Source organism: Gorilla gorilla, chromosome 7 (genome assembly GCF_029281585.2).
Source record: "Gorilla gorilla gorilla isolate KB3781 chromosome 7, NHGRI_mGorGor1-v2.1_pri, whole genome shotgun sequence".
Taxonomy (NCBI): domain Eukaryota; kingdom Metazoa; phylum Chordata; class Mammalia; order Primates; family Hominidae; genus Gorilla; species Gorilla gorilla.
In genome coordinates, this window is record NC_073231.2 from 135839108 (window position 1) to 135857626 (window position 18519).

The 18519-nt window shown below is 45.0% G+C and overlaps 1 protein-coding gene and 1 non-coding gene across 7 annotated transcripts in view; both read right to left on the minus strand.

Annotated features, from left to right (window-relative positions):
- Positions 1 to 702: 702 nt before the first annotated feature.
- ASAP1 (ArfGAP with SH3 domain, ankyrin repeat and PH domain 1) overlaps positions 703 to 18519 on the minus strand; it is a 392411-nt gene continuing 374594 nt past the window's right edge. For all 6 annotated transcript variants that reach the window (XM_019032530.4, XM_019032533.4, XM_055349231.2 and 3 more), the window contains 3 exons: positions 9173 to 9663; positions 6544 to 6666; positions 703 to 3392 (listed from right to left, as the gene is read on the minus strand). In XM_019032530.4, coding sequence (XP_018888075.1) covers positions 3318 to 3392; positions 6544 to 6666; positions 9173 to 9663 — 689 coding nt within the window. In that variant the 3' untranslated portion in view covers positions 703 to 3317. The remainder of the gene's footprint in view (positions 3393 to 6543; positions 6667 to 9172; positions 9664 to 18519) is intronic.
- On the minus strand, positions 18107 to 18218 carry LOC115935640 (U6 spliceosomal RNA). The gene has a single exon (XR_004071266.1). It is a non-coding gene; the product is annotated as a U6 spliceosomal RNA (small nuclear RNA).

Sequence of the window (18519 nt, forward strand, 5' to 3'; positions counted from 1 at the left end):
CCACCGTGCCCAGCCATGTCTACCAACTTCCATGAAAGACGACAGAAGGAATGCCGAGACCAGCACTTCGGGATCCTCCATGCCGCAGTCTTGGCCTGCTTTCCGCCGCTGTGGTTCTCCATAAAGGAGAGTGTCTTCCAGGCAGTGGGAATCCCGAGGATGGCCTTGGAGCCAGAACCACCTGTGTGCACTCCCACCTTAGTGATTTACAAGCCACACGTCTCCTGTGTGTGAATGAATGCCTCTGAGCCTCATTTGTAAGCTCTGTAAAGCTGAGGGGTTCACGCTTCTCCTGGGCTTGCTAAGGATTCAGGGGGTTAATGCAGGCAGAGTGCCTGGGCCAGGTCTGCTCCACGGCGTGGCAGCACTAGCCGTGACAGCTACGTGACAGAAGTGCTGTCCACACGACAACATGTAAGCCTCATGCCCCTCCACCTTCTTCCTGCCCTGTTCACATCAACGGGCGCACAAGTGGACGTGGTGGAGGTGGAATGCGGAAGGTGGAGGATAGAAAGGGGCCGAAGGCCCACAGTTTGTAAGCCGGGGCAAGTGCCACATATTTTTATGTATCCAGAGTGATCTCTGACAAGGGTTGGAGTGACCTGTGTCATCTATATACCCGAAAGCACAGCCAGAGGAAGCCTTGATTCTCTCCTGTCAGCAGGGTAGTGAACAACTCACAAAATGGCCTGATTTCAGAAGTTTGGGATCAACTGAGAATATGTTTATTTAAAAGCAATTTTAAATATTAAAAAAAGTAGAAATTAACACATACAGTACTGAAAAACTGTCACATTAAACACATGTGAAATGACAAGTGTACTGATGTTTGATGGTAACATCCAGATGAGAGTTCGGCATTTAACTAGTGGCACTACAGGATTCCTATACAACATGTTGAAGTTCTAGGCAATAAAAAAATAAATAGCAATTGCTGTTCAACAGTAAAATAAGACACACACTATTTGCAGAACGTAACTTTCCCCTCTGGGGGAAAAATAACTAATTTGCTATTTTTTTTTCATAAGGTTCCATATGTTCAAAATACTATATAATGTACAAAATTGCAGATAGTGGCTTACTGAGTTTAAGATCAAGATCAGACTTAAACTCAACAAGATCACCAAAGGTATTTCTACTGAGTTTTCCTATGTCCCACAGTAAGCTGGGTTAGAGAGAACTCAAATTCCTGATGGAAAACAAAACCGAACAAAAAAACTAGAAAAAAAAGGTGCTAAAAATGCTGTGTAAGTTGCTGCAAAAGGGGAAAAAGAATAGACACTAACTCCATGTAATTTTAGACATGCAGCTTTTGTGTTTTTTTTTTTTTTTTTTTTTTTGAAAAAAACCAGTTTATTTTGAGATCAGTGAAAAGAGTCTAGGCCACAAAAAAGAATAGCTCTTTAATGCAAGTTAAAATGTGTAAATGAATGACCGGGACACTGAGCAACCTCAGATGCAGACTTCCATCCTGACACTGGTGTGGCTTCAGTACCGAGGCTGCTAAAGCTGCCAGTCACAACCCAGCATGTCAACTGGTTCCTCATACTCTGTTTGGTGTGGAAATTCACATGTGCCCTGACACTGAGGAAGCAATTGCTTAAAATCACTTTCCAATAACAGCTGATAAAATATTTTGCAGGTTTGTCATGCAAGGTTTATTTATTAGGTGGCTATTCAAAGTTTGTATAGCAACCACTTAAGCAGAACTAAATTAATATTCACTGAGCACTGTAACGATGGAAGAGGGCTTTTCCTAAGGGCTGGGTTGGGAGTTGTGCTTCTGTGAAATTAACATCTCTCACTCATTGCCAAGACTCTCTGCTTAAAAATATTAGTTTTCTGTGCTGTTGCCAAAACAGCAATTTAAGCAAATGTAGTGCCAGAATGACACATGAGCCTCGGACTCAGGGAACAGTTCCACTGACTGTGGAGTACAACTATTGCATTCTTTTCCAAAATTCAGACTGATGTAAAAGACTGAAATACAATGTTCTTAAGGATCTGATAAACATGGCTGGGATGAAAAGAAAACTGAGAGGGAAGAGTGCTTTTCACAGTGCAATTCATAGCAGCGTTCAAAAACTTGGTTATGAATTGACTTGAAGGTGGACAGAGCTTAAGACTGGAAAAATTATCTATAATTGGGGTTTAACAAAGAGCATGGGAAAAGAAACACTTGGTTTCAGCACCTGGACTCTACATACAGTAGGGAAACTGTGTGAAGGGTTGACTTTTAAATTCATCTTGAATAATCTTTTAAAAGTTTAAATTTGTCCAAGAACAAAACTAAGAAAATAATAAAAAATGGATGCAATGGATGCTTCAACACATCTGAGGGATGTGCATTCATAACACAATATGTCAATCCATACTCTTGAGAAAGCCAATGATTAGAAACAAATATTGTTGCAACCTTATAATTTCTGCTTTAATGGCAATCAAGTTTAAAAAATGTACAATTCCACTTATCCATACTATTCCTTTATAAAAGGCAGATTTCAGGTAAGCTTCTAAATGCATGCATAATGTAGAGGCTAATATTTTCTGGCAGTCCTTGGTTCCTGAAATTTGAACTTCATATGTGTTTTAAACTTTTGTCAAAATAGTCATGAAAGATATGTTATTTTTGCATAATGAGGTAATATATCAGGGGCGGGCACTCATAAGACAGTATAAATCCACTTGTCTAAACTTGCATGAGGCTGTGTGCATTGTAAAATGCCATAAAGAGTTTTGGGTCAGTGAATATTTTGCTGAAGGAATAACACTTACATTTAACTGAGCACTTTTCTGTAATAAATACCAAAGTAGGTTTTTGTAGCTGTAAACTGCGTACACAGATAACTACAGGCTGGTCTGTCATGGAGCTAAAAGTTTCACCTGGAAAACAGAACCCACCTCTTTGCTAATGTTGCATTTTCAGTAACACAATTGAGAATACTGCATTGTTAGGAACAGTCAATTCTATGCCTTTCAACGGTTGCTGGAGACCACTTCTATTTGCAAAGCCAACAGTTCCTATACTCCTATTTTTGTTTGTTTGCTTGTAAAACAGCATAGAGAGATGTAAGTGCTAGATGCCAAGGATGGCTTTGGCAAACCAGTAAGGCGCGCCGGGTCCGAGGCTACCCTCATACTGGTGAAGGCAGAAAACCACAGGATATTTACAACACACATTATATCCCCCTCCTGAGGTGGCCCTTCCATGAGTTTCTTACTCTGTAACAGCAGCTATATACACACTGTGCCCAGGGTTACATGGAGGCAGCAGTCTTGCATGAAGGATGTGGACAATCTTAAGGTTCTGCGTTTTGCTAGTCAGACAGGATATGAACAAAGGACACTGGAAAGACCCCCTTCCTTTCAGGCTGTCCTTCGATGTGGCCAATCTGCAGGGAGAAAAGAGAGTGGTCAGGATGGAGGCAGCAGGCAGTGGCCCCACGACAAGCCCAGTGGGTAAGAGCCCAGCCTAGTCTGCCCACAGACCTGGCGGTGGAATCCCAGCCTTACCCTTCTTCCCACCCTTTAGAGAACTACAGAGAACTTAACGGTCATAAACTACATAAGGAAAGAGCAAACGACAGAACTTCCAATATGCTCAGCATTCTACATGGATCTTGCTGTACCCACACAGCAACCCCGAGGTGGATATTTCTTATACAGTTTACAATCTTCATTTTACAGATGAAGGGACAGTGGCCCAGAGAGGTGACATGCTCTCCCACAGGTGTGGGGCTCTAGAGTCCTTGCTCTGAACCAGGGCACCTGGCTGCCTTTACAGCTGGGTGACCTCACACAAACCTTGCTAAGCCTTTTCTCTGTTAAGTGGGGCTAAAGAAAATCCCTTCTCTCCAGGCTTGTGTGATACATTTAAAAAAGGAAAAAAAAAAAAAGCAAATGAAAAGGCTGCTATGGCACCTGGCCAATCCCAGTACTATTACCTATTCCTAGTTGGGAAGGAAGGGGTTTCTTTGCCCACAGCCCAGGTAGGATGCATACAGACCATTATGCTATGTCAGCTGCCTGGCAAGACCCACTGCGGGGTACCATACTCAAATCGAAGCTAATCTTGTTCTGTCTCTTCTCTATGTGAGTAAAGTGTTGTTCTATCCAGTTAAAAAAAAAAAAAAAAAAAGGCTGCTATGTACTATCACTTGTTTTCTGGTTACCGTGGAGGAAGAATACTGTGAAAGTTTGAGACTGATGGTGGCGAATGGCAATTTTATTGTCTGCTGCATTGGCCTGTAAGCCAGTTCTGTAAAACTTTTCTAATTACCTCAATTAGATTAGTATTGATTGCACTAAAGAGAATCATGTAATGGGCCTTCAATAGAAAAAACAAAATTGTGCATATTGGCTTCCAATGCCAAATCGATAGAGAGGAAGGTGGTTTTAAGAGTGGAACAGAGTCAACCAGGCCTGCCCAGCTCTCCTGAAGGCTTGCCCACCCACCGCGTGTGGTCTTAGTTGGCATCATGCATGTGTGAGGTCTTTGTGAATTTCACATCACAGTTAGGATGTGTGTGTGGCACCATCTTTACATCTGGTGAGGCACGTAATGGTGGCACACACAATGTCCCCTAGGAATGATGCTAGGGACACCAATGACAGCTTCCCATTCCCCGCAGGTATCTCTGCTGTAGTCATCAGTTGCTTAGCAAAGAACATGATCACTGCTTGATTATAATAATATTAACAGATTACAAAGTGAGTTCCTCAACATCCTTGTGAGAAACGATTAATCATGTCCTATTTTTCAGAGGAAAGTGAGGCTTACAGAAGGGACATGCTTTTTTTATCCAAGGCCCATAGAGCTAGTAACTGATTCACGTGGGGGGGCTTCAGAGCCCACCTCCTTGTCATGAGATGAAGTGGACTCTCTGACAGGCTTCATGCCAGGGGCTGGCCCCACTCTGCTGACAGAGGCTGGAGGTACCCCCTGGGCCTCCCCAGGCTGATCCCTTTAGTCCAGTTTCTCAACCATGGTGCTACTGGCATCCTTGCTTGTGGGGGCTCCCTGAGTACTGGAGGATGTTTAGTGGCATCCCTGGCCACTAAACTTCCATCTACTAGTTGTTGGTAGCAACCCCCTTCCTAGGTCCTGACAATCAATATTTCCAGATATTGTAAATGTCCCTGGAGGGCAAAATTGCCCCAGTTGAGTCCAAACAAAATCCCTACAGCTGTGATTAAGAATCTGAGGTCACTGTCTAGGCCTGAAGGAAGAAAAGTCAAAGGTGAATGTGTGCCCATGCCTATGTGTGTGTGCACACATGTATATACATATGTATTTCTGGGTATTCTTAGGTACTGCTGGCTCAACTGCGAGCCTCAGATCCCTTCCTGGCAGACAGAACTGAGTCCCTCTTGGCAGGACAGGGCTCAGGCTGCCAAGGAAGGGGAATTTTCACCCTGATGTCAGGAAATGATCAACAAGGAGAGCAGAAGAGATGGCTTATTCACTGTACCTTGGCCTGGCAGTTCCCATCAGGAGACTTACTCCCTGGCAACCTGAAAATCAATAGATGTGTGGACTGCCCTCGCAGGTCACTCATAGCCTGGGTACCTAGCAGGGCCTATGAGGATGCTGATGTCTTTCCCTCCTGATGCCTGAGCTGCAGGTTTTAATGTAAAAGGAGTTTTCATAGATATTTTCATTTAATCTTTTCCTAAAATTCCGTGGAGAAGGTGTCTTGGCCTATTTGACAAAGAAAGAACTGCAGACTGGATTAAGAATTGAGTCTGAGGACTTGTCAGCTGCTCAGCCTGAGCAGGAACTCGGGCATTCTGATTCCCAGCCTGGGGACAGTGTGGAATGGTGAGCAAAGCACATAGGCTCTGGGGTCAGGGCCGATCTGGAATCTTGACTTAGCCTGCTTACTGGCTGAGGGACCACAGGCAACATGCTCAACTTTCTTCCGCTTTAGTATTTATATGAAAAATCAGAAAATGCCTACAACTCGCAAGGTTACATGATACCATGGGTAAAGTACATACAAATGTTAATTCTCTTGACCTGTCTTCAAAGCCCCATGGCTGTTTTTCCTTTTTTTCAGACGGAGTCTCGCTCTGTTGCCCAGGCTGGAGTGTAGTGGTGTGATCTCATCTCACTGCAACCTGTGCCTCCCGGGTTCAAGCGATTCTCCTGCCTTGGCCTCCCGAGTAGCTGGGACTACAGGTGCATGCCACCATGCCCAGCTAACTTTTTGTATTTTTAGTAGACACGGGGTTTCACCATGCTGGCCAGGCTGGTCTCGAACTCCCGACCTCGTGATCCATCCGCCTTGGCCTCCCAAAGTGCTGGGATTACAGGCGTGAGCCACTGTGCCCGGCCAGCTCCATGGCTGTTTTTCTAGCATGTAATAGTGTGTGACACAGAAAAGACACCAAATGCAATGGCTGTTGGGTGAGTGATGCAGCTGACAGGGTCCTTGTGCTCAAGAGCCCTCTTTTACTGCACTGTCTGTAGGCTCCAATGTGGTGCCTGCCCAGGCATGCTGTATGAATGTACGGATGAAGTGGATGGATATTCGTACGTACCCACCACTCCTGGTCCTCTTCCCCTGTGACGATAATCACTTCTCCCTCGATGAATGTGAGCTCATCATCATTGTCTGCCTGGCAGTCATAAATGGTCTTCACTCGCCTCACTTTATTTTTCCCCTTAAAGAAAGAAACTGGGTTTTAATTGAAAGAATGGACTGAATGGAAAAAAAGAGCAGCGGTTCTTTGTAAAATGGTTGACCTTGGCCAGTAACTTAACCTCGCTGAGCCTTGATTTCCTCACCCCTGAAGGGCGGGAAGAAGAGTGTCTGTCAGGCGCCCAGCATACTGTGTACTCTTAACTACAGGCCCTTCCTCTCCCCCCATCATCAGGGTGGCCCTGCATTGGTGATTGGGCATCATCAAGTTATTTTCACCAGAAAGCAAACACTATGGGTAGGGATCAAAATTGAGCTTCACCAAAAACCATCAAGCACTCTGTACGCCCCGCCCAACCCACATCAGCTTGCAGAATGACAGCAGAGTCTAAAAATGTTTTTAGGAAACATGACGTAAAGCAAAATGTGCAGCTTCTGCATAATGAATGTGCAGCATAAACAAATTTGTCAGTCCCCTCATGCAAAACAGCAAGTCAGTACATGCTGGTTAAACACAGCAGGATCGGCCTGGGGCTCGGAGAAGTCTATGCAGTTCCTAAAACAGTTTTAATTTTTGATTAGTTTTGATTTGAGCATTTATTTGTTGAACTTCCAGTTTTTTGCAAATAGAAAAGTGAAAATAGAGGTATCACCTTCTAAATGATGGGTTTTTGTTTTGCACCTGGCTAATTGGCAATTTTAAAAAAAGCAAGCTGTTTCTTTAAATGTTTTGGGTGGAGTGCCTCTTCCTCTCTATCCCCTGGTTTCTCCTTTAATCACCCTGATAGTTCCAGCTGCTTTCCGAGCTCCCTTCCGGGCCCGTGCGGGTGGGTTGGAGAAGCCTGGCAGAACTGTGGCAGTGACTGTGTGAGCAACTGAGAGGCCTGCAGTGTGTTAATTTATAACACAGAGATTAAATGACATAATAAAACTATATAGTGTGTAGCGTGAAATGAGAATTTTGCATCAGTGGTGCTTGGGAGTCATGGGAGAGTTCCCTTCTGAATAGCAGAAGTATCCACCATCAGACACGGCAGCCTCCAACCTACAGGAAGATGGGTTTTATTTTTCTTAATTTAAGTATTGATATGACACACTTTTACTGCAACATTTAAATTTTTTTTTTTTTTGAGACGGGGTTTCACTCTGTTGCCCAGGCTAGAGTGCAGTGGCATGATTACGCTCACTGCAGCCTCGATCTCCAGGGCTCAAGCAATCTTCCTGCCTTAGCCTCCCAAGTAGCTGGGATCGCAGGCATGTACCACCATGCCCAGCTAATTAATTTTTATTTTTTATAGAGATGGGTACTCTGTATGTTGCCCAGGCTGGTCATGAATCCTGGGCTCAAGGGAACCTCGCACTTTGGCCTCCCAAAGTGCTGAAATTACAGATGTGAGCCACTGCACCCAGCCACATTTTAATTTTTTTGAGACAGGGTCTTGCTCTGTTACCCAGGCCGGAGTGTAGTGGTGTGATCACAGCAGCCCTGAACTCCTGGCCTCAAGCGATCCACTCGCCTCTTCCCAAAGTGCTGGGTACTGTAACATTTTATAACAGAATGTGAGGCGGGTAGAGCTGCCATGTGCAATGGGAGAACTTCTGGATATAGAGTAGGAAACATTTCATGAAAATGACAGAATATGAGATTTCTACAAAATTCTATGCTATTCTATTATATCGAGAGCTTTATCTCCAATTCCTTTAGGAAGATGCAGCGAGAAAGTCTGACTTAGCAGATACTCAGGGAGCCAGGCGCAGTGGCTCACGCCTGTAATCCCAGCACTTTGAGAGGCCAAGATGGGAGGAGTGCTTGAGCCCATGAGTTCAAGACCAGCCTGGGCAACATGGCAAAACCCCATCTCTACCAAAAATATTAAAAAAAAAGGCAGGCGTAGTGATATGTACCTGTGGTCCCAGCTACTCAGGAGGCTGAGGTAAGAGGATCACCTGAGCCTAGGAGACTGAGGCTGCAGTGAGCTGTGATCGCACCACTGCACTCCAGCCTGGGCGACAGAGTGAGCCCTTCTCAAAAAAAAAAAAAAAAAAAAAAAAAAAGAGAAAATACCCAGAATACCCAGAACCCCGAGAGGGAAACTGGTTTCTCGTGACCCTCCGGAAAGGAAAAGTTTCATCCTCAAGGTTCCTAGGTAAGAGTGACTACTTGCTGAGTGGTCTAGGTGCCAGCCAAGTGCTGCTCATTTGTCACTGTATTTAATCATCTGTGAGCTCAAATATTGTATTACCTCCTTTTTGTATGTGAAGAAAGTAAGGCTCAGAGAAAGTAACTTGCCAAGGTTGTGCAGTTATGTCAGGCACTGAAGCCAGGTCTTGAAGCCTGTCTGCTGGAGCCTAAAGCCTGAGTTTGTAACCCACAGGCTCCAATCCACCATCATGCTTGAACCAGAGCACATAAGGGTCAGGTGAGCAAGCTCTCACTTTTTCTTGTGTAAGTTGGAGCACTTGCCCTCCCACCAACTTGCAAAGTGCAGAATAGGGTTCCTAAGGGCCTGAACATTGGTCCCACCCACCGTATTGATTTTTCTGGGCAGTGGTACGGGCGTCTCTGGCAGAGTAGGCGTGAGGTCATTGGAGTCTTCAGATGCTTGCTTTTGGATGGCGTCTCTGGACTGCACGTTTGGGGATAGATCCAATGGGTGTGACTTCGGTGTGACCTCAGAGGGTTGCTGAGCCTTGGGTGAGACATCTCCAGTCTGGGATTTTGCTAGCAGGTCTCCCAGCTGTGGTTTGGGGGGCAGGTCCTTCATCTGTGGTTTGGGAGGTAAGTCTGAGAGTTGGGGTTTGGGTGGCAGGTCCCCCAGCTGTGGTTTGGGGGGCAGTTCTCCTGGCTTAGGCGGCAAATCTCCAATTTGGGGTTTGGGGGCCAGTTCTGTGGGCTTTGGGGGCAGGTCTCCAGGTGGTGGCTTTTGTGGCAACTCTGCCAACTGTGATGATTTCTGAAAGATTTCGGGCGGGATGTTGGCTTTGTCTAGGGAGAGATGATCTGTTTTCCTTAGTGCCACTGTGGAAGCAATCAAAAACAAGGAGGTCATTGGTGGGAAGGGCTGCTTTCCTGTCAGTCACCTAAAAGACGCACCATCATCATGAAGGGAACTGACCTACAGTGAGCACTTGAAATGGATGAACTCAGGGGCCAGGCCCACCCAGGCAGTTTTACAAAGACAAAGTTTGAAAGCCTGGAAAGTGTTACAATTCATGATTTTATGCTTCAATTATATAAGAACAGGATGTCTACATTCATCCAGAATTAAAAAAAAAAAAAGAAACAGATTGCAGAGAATCGCAAAGTACAGAGTTCTTAAGCCTAACACCTAAATGTAGCCATTCAAAATTCTTTTATATAGTTCCTTTTAATTTTCCTATATATTTTCTATAGATATAACTTTTACTTGCTTTTATGTAATACCATTTTAGCAACAGTATTTGTCATGTTATTAAAAATTATTTACTAGTTGTATCTAATTTTGAATGGTGCATTCTATTCCATTCTATAGCTGTATCATAATTTATTATTATTTCTCCCCATTTTACATGACTCATGCAGTATATAAGCGAGGCAGCAAAAGGCTTCTTCTACTCTGTGCCCCTGTCTCGGGTTAACCTCTGTTACATTTTGGTGATACACATGCGTGTGCTATGTCTTTTAAAAACCATACAAGGGATACATACATTGTCTGAAACTTTGCTTTTCTCCCACTTACTATGTTTAGGAGAGCTCCAAATCAGTTCTTTTTTATTCTGTGTAATGGCTGCACAGTATGCACAGCTTAGGAAATGTATCAATTTGTTGACCCATTTCCATAGCTCTTTGTACAGCTCTTGGTACTTAGAAAACTATGGACATGTCTCCAATTTTAGCTCCACCACTTACTAGCTGTGTGAATTTGGGCAAATTACACAACCTCTCTATGCTGCAATTTACTTATCTCTTAAAACCCTACTTCAAGGGGTTGGCATGCAGATTACATGGGTTAATATATGCAAAGAATTTACTGATAAGCCCTGGCAGGCTGTAAGCATTATGCAGTAGTACTACCATCACTGTTAGGGTTCTTTAAGGCCCTATTACAGTATTACATTCCTGTTTTACTCATTTTTGTAACTTTGGCTCCTGGCACAAGGGCCAAGGACATAGCCTGCACTCAGGGAGGAAACAGCTGACTAAGGCACACTGAGTGACTCACATTAGGAATTTGATCCTAAAAATATAATGTATTCAGAAAGAGATTCTTAAAGAAGGAGAAGAAACAGATAAACCTCATGTTGTAAATGTCACAGGCTGTACTAGGGCTGTTTCTGCTCATGACCTGTCTAGTCATATCTCTTAAAAAAGTCAAAATCAAGGGGCACCCTGCTCACAGGCTGGTCCCTAAGCTTCTGCTGAGGTGGCTTGGCTCTAAAAGTTAATTTACATGAATCTCGTTCCTCTCTTGGAAGTCTGAAATTGGCTAAGAAACAATCTGAGCCAGGCAGTCAAGAGGGAAAAAGCTAGGGGGAATCCCTGAGGTGGTGGGGCTAGAAAGGTCTTGGCTGTGAGTCACACTGATGGGGCAAGAGAAACTGTAAGTGCCAGGCATGGAAAACCTTCAAAATACCCCAGCTTCTTCACCTGCAGCTTCAATTCTAGGAATTTATCCTAAAACAGTGATCAAAGTCATACACTGAGATGTCTGTGCTAGAGTGTTTGGCACAGTACTGCTTATAACGAAAAAAATGCCACCCATCTGAATGCAGGGGATTGTATGGACAATACATAAAAATTAGCCAGGTGTGGTGGTACATGCCTGCAGTCCTAGCTACTCGGGAGACTGAGACTGGAGGATTGCTTGAGCCCAGGGTCCAAGGCTGCAGTGAACTATGACGGTGCCATTGCACTCCAGCCTGGGTGACAGAGTGAGACTCTGTCTCAATAAACCAACAAAAAACAATGATATGTAGCCAATAAAAATTATACTGTTGTATAATTAATAGCATGAAAAATGTTTTTATTATGTGAAAAATATTAGCTTAAACAGAAACTTTAAAGAAGAGCAGAGAAAAAAAGATGAAAGATATACACTAACTCATCAGTTATCTTGGGTGGTAAGACTTCAGGTAGTTTTTATTTTATTTTTCTTTTTAGTTCTATTGAGACAGGGTCTCCCTCAGTTACTGAGGCTGGAGTGCAGTGGTGCAATCAGGGCTCACTGCAACCTTGACCTCCCAGGCTCCAAATGATCTTCCTGTCTCAGCCTCCTGAGTAGCTAGGACCACAGGTATGTACCACCACACTCAGCTAATTTTTAATTTTTTAGTAGAGATGTGCAGGGCCATGCTGTCCCCAGCTTCAGGTATCTAGACCCTGTTCCACATCCTCTCTCCGCACTCCTGGCTTTGGTGTGACAATGTGACTGTTGGCACCAGTCTGAGACCCTTGAGGGGAAGAGGCAAGGCTGGCCAGGGCCTCAGGGTACACTGGCCCAGGTGACTCAACTCTGGGCAGGAGAGAGATGGGACCACAGGGCAGGGAAAGAGAGGAGATTGGCCTTCTTGAGACCTGCTGCATGACGTAGCTTCATCTTCCTAAGAGCCCCGCGATGTGGATATCACCATCATCCCCATCTTCCAAGATACCGAGAGAGGCCGTGGAGCCTCCCACATCACAAAGTGAGTAAGAAGAGATGGTCGATTCCTAGCCCAAGGATAGTTCAGACTTACAGGAAAAGGGTTACTATTCCACCCCTATTTGCTGGGCATGTGCCGTGCCCAGCACCGTTTCAGGCACTTGGGACACAGCAGATGGAAAGAACTAGGGCCCTGCCTGCTGGGAGCTCACATTCCACAACAGGGTGACAAGTAAACATGGAGTTACCAGAGGGTGAGGGCAGGTAAGCAGGGGAAGGGAGAAAAGAGTGCTGGCTGGGTGGGGAGGAGGAGAGTGACCACCAAGGAGGGTGTGGTCAGGGAAGGCCACTCTGATATGGCAAGAGTGCGTCAAAAATGTGCAGGAGGCTTGGACACCAGCCATGCTGATATCTGGTGGGGGTTGCGAGAAGAACCACCAGATGGTTCAGGACAGAGGAGTGACATGATTGAATGTGGAAGGCTCCAGTGTTCTGCTGAGAACAGACTGCAGGACCAGGTTAGAAGGCTCCAGGCAGACAGGGTAGGAGGCTCCAACTGTCCAGACAAGAGATGATGCTCATTTGATCCTAGCTGACAACGGTGGAGATGATGAGAAGTGACTGGGTTTTAAATAGATGTGGAAGGGGGAAGAAACAGTATTTGTACAAGCACAGGATGTGGTGTGTGAGAGAAACGGAAAAGCTAAGCACCTCTCTCAGGCTTTAAGGCCTGAACACCTGGAAGAATGACACTGCCTTTAACAGACGGGGACACTGAGGAAGGAACAGTCTGGAGTGGAGTCGGAGTCCGTATTCCAGTTTTAAGTAGAGAAGCCTGTCAGACACTGTGTGGGGAAAACTTGCTCCTCTAACCGTGCTTTTCCCTCTACTCTCACACCACAACAATCATCAACACAGAAGAAAACTTCTGTGACCAAATGTGTGGGGGTCTCACCCCACCACCAAGCAGCGGATACCAGCCAGGTGTCTTCCAATCCAATTCTGACACCATCTACCTGGAGACAGCGTCAGATCCCACAGCTTGAGGCTCAGTCCCCCAGAATGTTCCCACCTTCCTGTCCAGTCGCAAGCCCAGGCCTCTGGAATTTCTGACCAGTTGGCTTCAACTGGGGTTCCAACAATCCCCTCTGGGTTTGACTGATTTGCTAGAGTGCTTCACAGAACTCAAAGAAACACTTACGTAAGTTTATCAGTTTACTAAGAATGTGTGTGTGTGTGTGTGTGTGTGTGGAAGAATCACAGCTCACTGCAGTCTCGGTCTCCCAGGCTCAAGCTATCCTCCCACCTCAGCTTCCCAAGCAGCTAGGACTACAGGCCTGTGTCACCATGCCCAGCTATTTTTGTTTTTATTATTATCTGTAGACACAAGGTCTCATTATGTTACCCGGCTGGTCTCCACTCCTGGGCTCAAGTGATCTACCCACCTTAGCCTCCCTAAGTGCTGGGATTACAGGTCTGAGCCTTCTCAGGGCCACAGCTCCTGGCTCTAAGAAGGATATTTTAAAGGATAAACAGCCAGATGAACAGACACACAGGGCAAGGTCTGGAAGGGTCCTGAGCACAGGAGCTTCTGAACCTGAGGAGTTGGGGGTGTGCCGCCCTCCCGGCACGTGAGCGAGTTCTTCTTCACTTTCCTGTTGGCCTCCAAGGGTTTAGCTTTCTAGGAGCTCCCTGAACCCAGTCCTCTTAGGGTTTTTAATGGCAGCTTCATGACGTCAGCATTCCTTCCCCCAGGGTATAGGGTAGTATCTCAAACCCACAAGATGGGAAAAGATTAGAGTCCTGCCTTGGGGTACATAAGGAGGGCAGGAGAGATTCTGTTTCCTGAGGCCTAACACATCCAGCATTACAACCAGACTGTAACAAGGGATGTGGACACCATGAACCAGGAACTGTGGACGGATACCAATACATATATATCTATAGCTCCATAGGCCATTCCTTGGTTTTCAATCACAGATCCCTTATACCAAAACAAATGTATCTATCAGAACATTTGTTGTAGCATTTATAAAACGGTTACAGCAATGCCGCCACCTAAAATCTGGAGAAGCCAGTGTGGGTAGGGATGGATTTAAAGAAATAACTAATTTGTCCTGTGAAGTCATACACTTTCATAATCGTGTACTAGCCTCATTGTTCTTTCCTGCCTTGGTCTACTGCTATTGGACCTTAGGATAAACTTGTGCAGAGCTGTTTCACACAGAGATCAGCTGATGGTTAGCTAGATCCAGTTCCTTCTTGGGCCATTTTCCACAGGCATTCCATCCTGAGGGAGCTTCAACTCAACCTCCCAATACATCTGATCATATCAGTATTATCATAAGGCTTATTTACATGAGGAAGCTGAACCTTACCAACGCCCCCAGTATTACACCATATTGTGATACAATCGTGGTACAATTTAGCTTCATTACAGATTAGTAAGAATGACAGAGGTATTTCCTTTGCCTTCCCAATAAAATCTCCCTTTGCCCATATACCAAATGTTATTAAGGACAGGTGTTGTTACAATGGCCATGACTCAGTCATTTCTGGATTTGAAATTAATTAGGGGCAGAGCCAATCACCCTGTCTCATCTCACAGGCTTGTACTGAGACTGGTTTCCACTGGGTGCTATTAGTTATAGCACAGCCCTCCTGCCTCCTGCAGGCAGTACATGGGTGGTGTTAATTTTACTAATTAAATAGAGACAGGGTCTCACTTCATTGCCCAGGCTGGTCTTGAACTCCTGGGCTCAAGTGATCCTCCCGCTTCAGCCTCCCAAAGTGTTAGGATTAAAGGCTTGAGCCACAATACCTGGCCTATTTCTTTCTTCCTTTCCTTCCCTTTCTTTTCTTTCTCATTCTTTCTTTTTTTCTTTCTTTCTTCTCTCTCTCTCCTTCCTTCCTTGTTTCTTTTTCTTTCTTTCATTCATTCATTAATTTGATGGGTGTTTAGAATAGTTCCTATACCTACCAACTACACTGCAGAACATGTTTTACTTTGCCCTAACCTAAAGGCACGGGCAGTCATAGCACATTGATGTAAACTGCAAGTGCCCTCAGAGAACTTCGGTAAATTCAGAGGGCTGTAAGAGTCCCACAGGTGTGCCCTGAGCCTCAGCAGCCAAGACTGAGGGCCACTGCCCCCCATTTCAGCCCCTATTTGTATTAAAATTGTGAAGAGGCCCTGTTGGGTCTGGGTACAGGCCCTTTCCCAAAGCTGCATCTTAGCATTCTCTTCAGCACTGTTTATTGAGTCGGCCTGGCTCACTCTGCCAAAGCCTCCTTATGTTTCCAAGCTGACTCCCATCCTTTTGCCTTCCTCCTGGAAGAGAACTCCCTCTAATCTGCATTTTCCTCTGAATTCTGCTGCTCATTGAAAGCAAACTCAACTTATCCCAGGATACCCAGACCTGCACCTATCTCCTATAAGGCCCTTTCCTGTCTGGTGGGCCAGTGTTGTTTCATCCAACATGCATGTTGCTGCAGTGTGTAGTAAAGGCCTGAGTACAGTTAGGATATATGTTTTGCACCCAGAAATGTTGGGTGACCCATACTAGAGTTAGATGAGTGGTGGTCACATCTACATGTAGTTTAGTGTGAGTGTGCCACAAGGCCTCCTACAGCTTTCCTTGTCTCAGGGTGGGACCATTCCCTAAAGGAACTCAGATCCACTATGTGATGCCCACTATTTTATTGATTGATTGATTGACAGGGTCTCACTCTGTCACCTAGGCTGGAGTGCAGTGGTGCAAACATGGCTCACTACTACCTCGACCTCTTGGGTCCAAGAGATCCTCCGGCCTCAACTTCCTGTATAGCTGGGACCACAGGTGCGCACCACCACACTCTGCTAATTTTTCAAATTTCTGTAGAGACAAGGTCTCATCTCATCATGTTGCCCAGGCTGGTCTCAAACTTCTGGACTCAGGTGATCCTCCAGCTTGGGCCTCCCAAAGTGCTTGGATTACAGGTGTGAGACACCGTGCCCAGCCTCACTGCTTTAATCCCATTAAGAACCCAGTGTTTTCCTGTACTCTGCTTAATAGCTTTTCATCCACAAAAGGAACGGTGATAAAAGTGTACATAGCACACTGCGGCATGTTGTGTATGCTGCCATTACATTTTGTCCTTTATACCCAAAGATCTTTCTAAGCATCTGATCATCAAGGTTTATATTAATAGCGACATAAAAATCAGTCTGCTGGGAGCCGTACACCACACATTTGGTATCAGTGAAGCAGGATTTGTTGGAACAGCTCTGACTCACAGAAACATGTGGTTTGAGAAGAGAAAGGATAAAAGGGTGGGGGATCAGGAATCTTTGGATTCCTATGTGGCCATGTGGTCACCCAGGGTATGAAGCCACAGCTGTGCTGAGATCAGTTACTAAAGGTAAAAGTTACCAGTGGAATTCAGAGATGGATCCAACTCCCCAGGAGTTGGGGCACTGGATGCATAAAGAAACGCAAACTAAGAAAAAAGTTAAATATTTAATCCCTTGGTTATTGTTGTCTATAATGGCTAAAATAAAAGAGGGTGCTGGGTCAGGACTTGAGGCTGGACTAAGCTCAGATGTGGGTCTGCCTGAGCTTAGTCCACTAGCCTTAAAGTTACCCACAAAGGAGAAAATTATGCAGGGACAACAGAAAGTACCTCTGAGACTTGTGGTTACCAAGAAGGTAGTCAATGTGAAGGAGGGGCAAAACTAAGTAACTATGGAAACTAGAGGGTATAGTGCGAAAGAACTGTTTCATTCTGTAGATCAGTATCATCAGCTTCCTGAGGAACCTTTACTAAAACCCACTGTAAGAGTGACTAATTTAGGGGCAGTATCTTTAGTTTTAAACACTACAGAGTAAAGTACATGTTTGGATTGATGGGACCCACAGCTCACTATTGAACAACTGCATATGGGTATATATGATCCAGACACACAGGAGGCTATTCCTGCGGTAACTGCCAGCTTGGTGGAACAGATAAAAGCCACTGTAAGGTCTGTTCACCCTGAGAAGGGGGACTGTCCAACTCTACCTACAAATGTCAAGTGGGACACCCCAGATGCAGTAGCTGATATGCTCTGTATGCATGTGGGACTGGCTTTATGATGACAGGGCTATTCACACGCTGAACATGCCTGTTACCCAAGTCATGGTAAATGTGTGGTTAAGAGGGCCCCTTCTACATGGGCACCCCATGTGATATTACTCCTACAGAAATGAACAGTTCAAGAAGCCTTATTAAATTTGCTGTCTCAGCTTCCCTTCATGGGTCTTATAGATGCTAACAAAAATACTAGGTTAATTAACAAGAGAACAGGGAAAGGCAAAAGTGAGAGCCAAAGGACTCCTCCCAGGAAGGTGGAAATTTTAAAATGGTTATTAACAAATAAGGTGAAGAAAACACTGATAGGATAAAACTAAGAAGAAAAAGAAAGGGGAGAGTCATGGGACTCATCCCAGCAGGGTAGAAATCTTTAGATGGTTATTAAGAAATGGAATGAATAAAATGGAAATTGATACAGTTAAAACAAAGGTCTTTGTTTTTTGAGGCAGGGTCTTGCTCTGTCACCCAGGCTGGAGTGCAGTGGCGTGATCTTAGCTCATTGCAATCTCTGCCTCCCAGGCTCATGCAATCCTCCCACTTCGGCCTCCTGAGTAGCTGGGACTACAGGCATGTGGCACCACGCCTGGCTAATTTTGTGTATTTTATGTAGAGACAGGGTTCTGCCATGCTGCCCAGGCTGGTCTCAAACTCCTGAGCTCAAACAATCCACTCGCCTTGGCCTCCCAAAGTGCTGGGATTACAGGCGTGAGCCACTGCGCTTACCAAAACAAAGGTCTTTTTTTGCTGTTGTTAAAAAATAACGTGTCATTCATGAGCAGGGGCCATGCTAATCTTCTCTGTATGGTTCCAATTTTAGTATATGTGCTGCCGAAGTGAGCACAACAAAGATCTTAATACAACATTATCGAAGCTTGGGTGGACCAAACCCCTCCGCTCTCCCAACATTAAAGGGCCCTAACCCAGTTTACTGTATTTCTTGCAGTTTGAAGAAATTTTAAAAGTTGCAAGGTAGAGATTACAATGAAACATATGATATGAAATTGCCTGGGGCAAAAATGAGGCAGACTAATCAAAATAAAGATTGACAAAAGGTGCAGGGTCCTTTGGCTCAACCCTTGGCAGAAGACCCAAAGCGTTTTGCGCAAGAGAGAGTAAAATGGTCTGGGGGTGAAGAAGTTCCT